Source organism: Pseudophryne corroboree, chromosome 2 (genome assembly GCF_028390025.1).
Source record: "Pseudophryne corroboree isolate aPseCor3 chromosome 2, aPseCor3.hap2, whole genome shotgun sequence".
Classification (NCBI taxonomy): domain Eukaryota; kingdom Metazoa; phylum Chordata; class Amphibia; order Anura; family Myobatrachidae; genus Pseudophryne; species Pseudophryne corroboree.
Genome location: NC_086445.1, coordinates 106,561,376 through 106,571,677, shown reverse-complemented (window position 1 = coordinate 106,571,677; position 10,302 = coordinate 106,561,376). Strand labels below are relative to the sequence as shown.

The 10,302-nt window shown below is 43.0% G+C and overlaps 1 protein-coding gene and 1 long non-coding RNA gene across 2 annotated transcripts; both read left to right on the top strand.

Moving 5' to 3' along the window:
* The first annotated feature begins 375 nt into the window (after positions 1-375).
* LOC135050549 (putative nuclease HARBI1) lies at positions 376-2,893 on the top strand. The gene is made up of 4 exons (XM_063957017.1): positions 376-914; positions 998-1,370; positions 1,681-1,702; positions 2,736-2,893. The coding sequence occupies exons 1-3, from the start codon at positions 524-526 to the stop codon at positions 1,682-1,684; spliced, it is 768 nt and encodes a 255-aa protein (XP_063813087.1). The 5' UTR covers positions 376-523; the 3' UTR covers positions 1,685-1,702; positions 2,736-2,893.
* A 92-nt stretch (positions 2,894-2,985) lies between these two features.
* LOC135050548 (uncharacterized) lies at positions 2,986-4,719 on the top strand. The gene is made up of 2 exons (XR_010241656.1): positions 2,986-3,407; positions 4,543-4,719. It is a non-coding gene; the product is annotated as an uncharacterized LOC135050548 (long non-coding RNA).
* Positions 4,720-10,302: the final 5,583 nt, after the last annotated feature.

The following is a 10,302-nucleotide window of genomic DNA, read 5'->3' as shown; positions in this document are numbered from 1 at the left end:
CTTTTAATTTGTGTTTTTCCTTTTTTGTCTCAATTTCAAATTGTTCCGGAATTGAACCCAGAAAAAATGTCGTATGCTCCTGCAGTAAGTTGACACCCCGTTTTTAGTTTTTTTTTTTGGATTGCATTTGTCTTATTCAACATAAATTTTTAATTTTTTTAAAGTGTGTGATGTCAGTGTTTGTGGCAGCAGAAGCCCTCCCACCCCAGCCCACGGCAGCACTCCCACCCCAACCGCCAGCCCCACAACCACAACCGGCTCCTCATCAACCAAGGCAACGGAGGCGTGCTAGGCCACCAATTTACGCACCCGTGTCCTACTTTTTGGGATGCCAGATGATGTTGTTGTGCGTAGATACAGGCTGCCACCACATCTAATCCTAGACACTCTCTCCATAATAGAGAGTGATCTGGAGTCTTCAATTCGGTATCCTACAGCAATACCACCATTGACACAATTCCTTGCTGTGTTACATTTTTTGGCCACAGGGTCTTTTCAACATGTTGTTGGAGACCTGGTTGGCATGTCGCAGGGCCAGTTCAGTAAGGTCCTGCGGCGTGTCAGCCAGGCTTTCATAAAGCGGGTTAAGCAATTTATTGCTATGCCTTTGGATGTTGGTGCCCTAGATGTGGTGAAGCGGCAATTTGAGGAAGGTGGTAGTCGCTTCCCACATGTTATTGGGGTTGTGGATGGCACACATGTAGCTATTGTGCCACCAAGACATAATGAAGAAATTTATAGAAACAGGAAACTGTTTCATTCTCTGAATGTAATGGTTGTTTGTGGGCCATCCCTCCAGATCCTTTCCCTGAATGCCAAGTTTCCCGGAAACTCGCATGATGCTTATGTCATTAGACAATCAGGGATATGGCACAGATTAAGATCAAGTCAACGAGCAGACATGTGGTTATTGGGTGAGTTGGCCAACATAATTTCCTGCCATTTTTAAACAATTTTAGGAATATACTCTTTCTAATTTTTACTTCTCCTCAAACAGGAGACCGTGGATATCCTTGCACCCCCTGGCTCATGACTCCTTACCGTAATCCCAGGCCAGGACCACAGACGGCATTTAACTCCGCGCTTACTGCCACTAGACAGCTGGTGGAGCGCACAATTGGGGTCCTTAAAGGCCGGTTTCGTGTGCTCCACCGCACTGGTGGCGACATCATGTATTCGCCGGAGATGGCAAGTAAACTAGTGGTCCTGTGCGCTATACTACATAACATCGCGGTAAGGAGTAGCGTAGAGCTTCCTCAGACAGAGGAATTGCCTGATGAGGAGCCAGGGGTTGTCCGTCGCTTCGGTGGGGGGAGTGTTACACGGAGGGGAAGCCAAGTCAGGGCAAGCATTGTTGAAGAATATTTCAGGTATAGTGTTTTTTAATTTACTTTTTGAAATTAATCAAAAACACAGTATGCTTATGCTCATTTTGTAACGCAGAAATTTGGCTTGCTATTGTAAGGTCATTGTGTAATTATTCGGGTGTGTGGGAATCTCTAATTATGTTTTTCAAAAATAACCGTAAACAGGTTAAGCTTACAATGTGTTATTTTCGAATCTAATAATGTGATGTTGCTAAATAGTGTCCTTATTTGTTTTCTTTCATAAAATCCTGTTTGTTTAAAAAAAAAACACAAACAAATGAAACTGAATGTTGACCACTTTGTGACTGTCCAGCTGAATTATCACACAAACTGTGGTGAGTACACAGATATTTTTACAATTTATTAAAAAAGTGTGTGTGTGTGTGTGTGTGTCTGTGTTTGTGTGGGTGTTTTAGTTGGTTGTGTGTTAAAATTTTTTTTTCTTTTTTCTCTTCCGCGACTGCGTATTTCCGCTCGAACGAAATTACCACTGTGCTCTTCACAGCATTGCGAAGATCAATAAAGTTAATTGAAATGACGGCATAGATTTTAGACAAATCACATGCTAACACACACTATAAATATATGCCCAAATAAGGAAAACGCCATTGCCATGATGCGTGCAGCACCTTTCACCAGGCGGGAGCTCCGCGTCCTGGTTGCGGTGATGGACCGCCGAGTAGGCCGCGTTGGGCGCTTTATCCCAAATCGGGTTAAGCGCGAGGCCTACGCGGAGGTCCGCCACCTACTGCGGTCTCGCGTCCGCAGCAGGCGGACCATCATCCAACTCGAGAGGAGATGGAGTGATCTCCGCAGGAGGACTCCTGAACTGTTGGCGGAGATCCGCCAGCAAATCCGGGAAATGCGTGCACGCAGTAAGTTACATTACATAACAGAGATTATTAGCATAAATTTTGCAAATTTACACTAAGTGGTAGTCTGTAATTGCAACACTGACTGAACAAATTTAATAAATATGACAGTGTGTGTGGTTAGGGCAAACAGTACTGACTGTAGCAAAGTGATTCAAAACAAGTGCATGTTGTCCAGAATTAATACCCAGGCTGGAAACTGTACCAAATAACTTGATCAGTGGTGTATATATAATAAGGTGGCTTGAATAGTGATCTGGTGATGTTGCCTATACCAATCAATATGACTCAATGGAATAGATTCAGTAATGAGCATCAAAAAAGTTTAGTAGAATCATTTTGGTTGCTGTGGCCAACATGAAGAGTTTGAAAAATCTTAATAAAAAAAAAAAAAACAAGCCCTGTGTCTTTTACATGGGACAGAACAGTGTAATTGACAAATGGTGTTTCTGAAATTTAACATGCAATCTAAAATATAACACATATATCATTATAGGACGACCACAACGGCAACCAGATGCAGGGAGGCAACATCAGGCCCCTTCTCAGCCCCCCTCCCCTTCTCACTCCCCCTCCCCTTCTCACTCCCCCTCCCCTTCTCAATCCCCCTCCCCTTCTCACTCCCCCTCCCCTTCCCAGTCCCCCTCACCTTCCCAGTCCCCCTCACCTTCCCAGTCCCCCTCAGCTTCCCAGTCCCCCTCAGCTTCCCAGTCCCCCTCAGCTTCACCGGCCCCCTCAGCTTCCCAGTCCCCCTCAGCTTCACCGGCCCCCTCAGCTTCCCAGGCCCCCTCCCCTTTCCACTCCCCTTCTCAGCCCACCTCTCCTTCTCTTTCTGTGCCCCCTTCTCCTCCTTCCCAGTCCCCTTCTCCTTCTACTTCCAACTCCCCTTCTCAGCCCCCCTCACCCTCTATTGGACAAACATTCTCTCCGCCCCCCTCGCCATCTCAATCAGACCCACCCTCAGAAATTACATCCCCAATCCCTCCTCCTTACCCCATCTCTCCTCCTTCCCCAATCCCTCCTCCTTCACCCATCCAGACTCCTTCCCCCATCCCTCCTCCTTCCCCAATCCCTCCTCCTTCCCCCATCCAGCTGCCTTCACCACCCAGTGAATGGGCAGAAGAAGCCCCTGATGGTCTCAGTGGTGAACATAATGTTGCTGAGGAAAGTAAGTGTTTTAACATTTCTAACATAAATATTACCTACTTACACTTACAATGTAAAAACATGCACTGTTGTACTGTTGAAAATCAGCTAGCATGGAAAACATTTTGAGTTATTATTGATGGTGTTCATGTTGCATTGTAATTTTTGTGAGTATCATTATATGTAGTGTTTATGTGTGCAATGTTTTGTGTGTCCACTCTAGGTCGACACTCATTAGTTTGACAGGGTTGCCAGGACAACATGGTTTAATATGTGCTCAGTTTTCTGCCTAACATTTCTACCTGAGTGGAGTTTAGTATGTTGTTAGTCTTTTACACTTGTGCCTGTGTATTCATAATGTTTGCACTTTCAAATCACATGCTTCACTTTGTTAGCCAGCCGAACAACACAATGATTTGTGGTGTGAAAGTTACACTCACAAAATGCTTATTGTATTTTTCACAACCTGTTTGACCTTATTTAGTAAAGGCGGTTTTCAGGGATTGTGGGCATGCTAGGATATGTAGTCCTTCTGAAGATGTTGATATGCAGTGTGATGATGCAGGACCAAACCTCCTTAAATTTAATTCTCTTCACTACAGATGTGAATGAATGCCAACATGGTGTTACATTTACTAAGATGGTAGTTCTCTTTAACATGGGATGTTGCCCATAGCAACCAATAAGATTATATTTGAAGTTTTTATGCCCACTTTTACAAGATAACATGTTTAATTTGATTGGTTGCTATGGTCAACTTCGCATCTTAAATTGAACTCCCGTAGTAGTAAATGTACCCCATGGTGTGGTACACTTTCTTGTTTAAAATAAAAAAACATTGCTGAGCAGGCTTGTGTGTTGTTATGCTACTGATTTATCCTTAAAGCAGCCATGATGTAGTCACTTAGGCATTAAAGCAGGCCTGTCCAAACTGCGGCCCTCCAGCTGGATAAAAACTACACATCCCAGCATGCCCTGACACAGCTTTGTCATTCTCTGACCACAAAACTGTGTCAAGGCATGCTGGTATATGTAGTTTCACAACAGCTGGAGACCAGCAGTTTGGACATGCCTGCATTTAAGTGTGCTTTGTGCCTTGCTTGGATAATAAGTAATGTGATTAAGTTATTAATGTTTATGTTGCATCTTAATTTCAGATGTTGCAGTTGGAGATCCCACAAGTTTTGGGGGAATTATTGAAACCATGCGCCAACACCTGCATGGGTTAATTAATTGTCTGGATCAGTTACAAAAATTTGCATGATTTTTTTTTTGTTTAATACATTTATTGATTTCCAAAAAATTACAAATAAAAACAAGTTGTTTAAAGTTAACCGTGGGTGTTGTGTTTATTAACGCAAAAAAGGATCAGCAGATTGGCAAGCAGAAATTGATTTCCTAAAACATTTCACACATCTAACGTAAGATTAAAAAAAATAAAAAAGTTAGGAGATTATTGTGTTAATAAACATGTAAACACCTTCATTCACAAACAACACCTTAAAATAAAAAAAAATAATAATAAATAAAACATCTATATTTATATTTTAGACTTTTACATGTTGATGGCCAATTATGGCAACAAAGTGTTCTTCAGGTTTTTTTTGCTGACTTAATTGGTTTGGAACATTATCAATCATTACACTAATTGGATTCGTAATTGACGAGGGCTTGTCGACTTTAAACTGAAAGGTGTAATTTCACTTAATAGCAAAAAAAAACATTGTTGCGCGTTTTTCCTTTAAAGTGTGCACTTTTAAGGAAAAATGTGTAAATCTACTACAACTTAGTATTTTTACGATGAAGTACGTGTTAATGCGATGGTTTCGCATTGCTGCGATGGTTTCGCATTACTGCGATGTCATTTGGCGTATGCCCACTTTGTGTAATACTGCGTACGAATGTGCAAAAATACGTTGGGGGCGGATGTTCGCAAATTTACTACATTAACGCAACTTTGCGAATATGTTGTGCGAACGAAAAACTTAGCGACCAACTCGGAATGACCTCCCTTATACACACAGCCTGAAGGTAATTTAATACAATATTTTTAATAACTGTGTGTATTAAACAAAGTTTGTGTACATTGAGCCATCAAAAAACAAAGGTTTCACGATCTCACTCTCACTCAAAAAAGTCCGTGTTTCAGAATATTCCGTATTTCGGAATATTTGGATATAGGATACTCAACCTGTACCGACCAAACATATGGTTTCAGTGGAGATAACATTTTAATCACAGGGGCCTGTGGCCAAGCGTTCTAAAGCCTCATACTGCTACACAGAGAGACCTGGGTTCAAGCCCCACAAGGACTGACCACATACTAAATTCATATTTATATTTTAAATTATATTAACATTATTAGTTTTAATTTTCATTATTAATTATATGTGGAACCTTTTATGAAGATTTCCACCTATGCTGATGTAGTTTTTTATTTCTATTTCTATGTACTGTATTTATACATTTGTATGTTTATTTATATACCTAACGCAACTTGATCTTCATAACATTAAAGATACTTTTAATAAAAGTTAAAAGACCTATATCTAGAGCAATATTTTTTTAAGCTAATGCTGTCTTAAACAAAAAACGACATCTTATTTTATAATTATAATACAATGAATCTGAGTATAAGTGGATATATGGTATTTTAGAAATTGCGTGTGACGGGCGTCTCCAGAGAGGAGGGGACCCGTGTGCAGACTCCATGTTTGGGCCCCCTCCTCTCTCGTAGCCGTCACCGCTGCTGCTAGCGCTCTGAGCGCTGTAGACTCTGGCACAGTGCCAGAGTCTGCAGCGCATGTGCAGGACTCAGAAAAAATGGCCGCCGCGCCATTTATTTTTAAGTCTACGCATGCGCTGTAGACACTGCCACTGTGCCAGAGTCTCTAGCGCTCAGTTTGCTAGCAGCAGCAGTGACGGCTACGAGAGAGGAGGGGGCCCACACACAGTCAGCGATGGACTCTGGAAAGGTAAGTATAGGAGGGTGTAGTATGGTATGCCGGCGGTCAAGCTCCCGGCAACCAGTATACCGGCGGTGGAAGTACGTCCGCCGGCATACCGACAGCGTGGCGAGCGCAAATGAGCCCATTGTGGGCTCGCTGCGGGCACGGCGGCGCGCTATGCACGCCACGCTATTTATTCTCCCTCCAGGGGGGTCGTGGACTCCCACGAGGGAGATAAACTGTCGGTATGCCGACTGTCGGGATCCCGGCGCCGGTATACTGTGCGCCGGGATCCCGACAGTCGGCAACCTGAAGACCACCCGTATAGGAAAAATGAGTGCAGTGTGCACCCATTATAGATACGCCACTGGTGTGTGATGTTTAGCTAGGGAATCCAGTTACTATATATGTGTGCGCATTGCTTATAACCTTAAGAACTTATTATTTTCTTTAAACATATACTACAAAACCTTTAAAGCAGGTACATTGATCTTTCATATGCTATATCTTTAATTATTGGTACACGTCTAGGACGATATATATGTGTGTTAACCCTAAAAAAAATATATAGTTATTGTTGAAGAGCGGAACCAAAGGGCATTACTACTTGCATAGTTGATATACTTTAGAGGATAAATGAACTTCAAAGGTAGTTACAGGTCATTCACTCCTGACTAATCTGACTATCGGACAACATTCCAAATGCCTAAATAACTATAAACACTATGAACGAAAGAAAGTATCGTTCAAGTCTATTACTAAAGAAAATACCATGCTGTGGCCTGATGTAAGAAAGGAAGGGAAAAGTGTTTTGTTCATATGTTTGTAAATCCAGTCATCAGGACACAGAGACATGTGAGTGCACTGCTGTGCTGTTTATTCCATCACCAACTCCAGGCACACACACACAGGACCACCCACTTCCCAGCATCCCCCTGGTCCCAGGGAGCATCACTGAAGATTCAGGCTTACACAGATTAGTAAGGGAGTGTCTTCAAATATTAAGCATTCTAATATACTAACATCACAAAAAGAAGAACCAAAGGCTCTATATATTATTCATTTCAATGGAATCATTCAATCCATTAGGAAATAATGTACCCAAGGAGAAGATCCAAAACGCTTCGTGTTTACATAAAAAATTGAGTCTATCTCCGCCTCTTTCTGTACTTTTTATATGTTCAACCCCTTGTATCTTAATAGCAGAGATGCAACTATTGTGTCTATGTTTAACATGTCGTACCAAACTGTGCATACTGGTACCTCGCCGAATGTTGTTTTTGTGTTCTAGACATCTCACATGTAAAATCCTCGTGGTACGACCTACATATTGTATGCCACACACTGTTATGCACACCAGTGCCTGCAGGAATGTACTGGTGTCAGAACTGTTATGCACTCCAGTGCCTGCAGGAATGTACTGGTGTCTGAACGGATAGGTATGCAAAACAAATGAACTCACAGACAGACTGGGGAATATGACATTACGTACACAGAAGGTGATAGGGTAACAAAATACACACAAAGTGAACAGAGAAGCCCAGAGGCTAAGGAACTGGGTGTCTCCCTAGTATTAGTAATGCTCAGATGGGAAAAGCAAGATGTTGTGTTTGAATACGTAGAGAACCCGAAATGCTGTTGCTAAGGGCAACAGCAAAACCCTAGAGGGTTACCAACGGGTGTGGCAGTAAACTCCTTGGTCAGAGATGGAATGATAGACACAAGGAGAGTCTCCACAATCCTAATTCTCACTTGCAGTGCACAGGTTCAGCTTACTGCCACTAAACTGACACCTGACACCTTGCACAGTGAGACAGGATTTAGGCAGGCAAGTCTTAGAATACAGCCGCAAACTTGCTAAGTTCACAGAGTAGTAAAAGAACCCCAGCAAGCTAAACGACTGACTCCAGTCTTACTGCTAGGTCTGGATTGGCAGAGTGTAGTACCAAATCCCCAGGCCTATTTGCAGTAAGCAACAACAAATACAAAGCTACACAGTACTGGCTAACTTTCAGGAACTGACTAACCAACAAAGATTCAGCAGCATCTGCTTAACCTGAGAAGAGGCCTTATAAAGCAGGTGCTGTCCACGCCCCACTCAGACCTCACAGACTGTGAGCACAAAAACCAGCACCGGATCCCCTGCCGTGCACAGAGCCTGTAACCACTGCACAGCAAAAGACCCGAACCGGAGTATCAGCTGCGCTCAGGTTACTCCGCTAGCACTTGTCTCCCGGTTGCCATGACAACGTGGCAGCACAGGGCAGGAGACCCTAACAGTACCCCCCCTCTGACGAGGGGTCAAAGAACCCCTACCACCGGGTTTATCGGGGAACTGCGAGAAGAAAGAGCGTAACAGTCTGGGGGCATGAAGATCACAACTGCGCACCCACGACCGCTCCTCCGGGCCATACCCCTTCCAGTGCACCAAAAATGACAGCCGACCCCGAACCATCTTGGAGTCAAGAATCCTTTCAACAACAAACTCCCTCTGGCCACGTATCAGAAGAGGGGAAGGTCTTCCACTGGAAGAAGGATTACTAATCGCCCGTTTTAAAAGGGAACAATGAAATGTTTTATTGATACCCAAAGAACGGGGCAGATCTAACTGAAATGCCACCGGATTGATAACCCTGGTGATCTTATAAGGGCCGATGAACCGGGGGCCTAACTTATGAGATGGCTGTCTCAACTTCAAATTCTTGGTAGACAATCAGACGAAGTCTCCTAATTTGAAGCTGCAGGGTCTTTTCCGCTTATCAAAAACCCTTTTGGTCACTAATGACACAGACACAAGGGCTTTCTTCACTTTCCGCCAAATACCTCTAAGGACCGAAACCACAGAGGAACCACCAGGCGTGGAGTCCAGGGGGTCAAAAGAATTGGCCTCAGGATGATGCCCATACACACAAAGGAAGGGAGAGATTCCTGTAGCAGAGTGAGCCGCGTTGTTATAGGCAAACTCCGCCATTGACAGATGAGCAACGACGTCTATGAAAAAAGAAGTCAAGAATTAACACAGAGACTGAAGGAACGTGGATATAGTATGCGGTCTATCAAAAAAGCCAAGAGAACACTTACCCATACCAAGAGAGACTCTTTAATTTTTCACACCAAAACCAACACGGAAGAATCTCAGACCATTAGATTTGTGGGTGATTTTTGTGAAGAATGGAGGGAGATAAAATCAATCCTACAAAAACACTGGCCTATTATACTCTCAGATGAAGATCTAGCCAAGAAACTTAACACCAAAATAGACTTAAGCTGGAGAAGATCACCGAACCTAAAGGATCATCTTGTTAACAGTCACTTTGTACAAAAAGCAATGAGAGACCCGATAGAGCAAGGAAGCCATCCATGTGGCAATTGCAAAATCTGCCAACATATTATCAACAAACGGGAACTGCAGGACAGGTATGGAGAAATAATCAAATTAAATGGCTTCTTTAACTGTAGAAGCAAAAATGTCATCTACTGCATTTCCTGCCCATGTAACTTAATGTATATAGGGATGACAACACGAATGTTGAAAATCAGGACACTCGAACACATGAGCAACATCAGGAATGCAGAAAGGAATCAACTAAGGATGCAACAGCTAACAACCATATCAAAACATTTCCTGACACATCATTCCGGCTCAGCACAGGATCTCAGAATACAAGGCCTGGAACAGGTCAGACCAGGAATAAGAGGAGGCGATATCACACACATACTTCTCAGAAAAGAAAGTGAATGGACTTTTAGACTCAACACGGTGGCTCCGAAAGGACTAAATGAATATCTTAACTACAGTGTCTTTCTGTAAGAATGAAGCTCCAGCATAATACTTCTAATCCTTATTGGATCCTCCAAACACCAATCACTTACCTATACCTACAATAATCACACACAACAACACCTTGATAAACCACCCACACAGGGGCTCTCTCCCACCCCAATTTAACTTCATGCACACCTATCCAA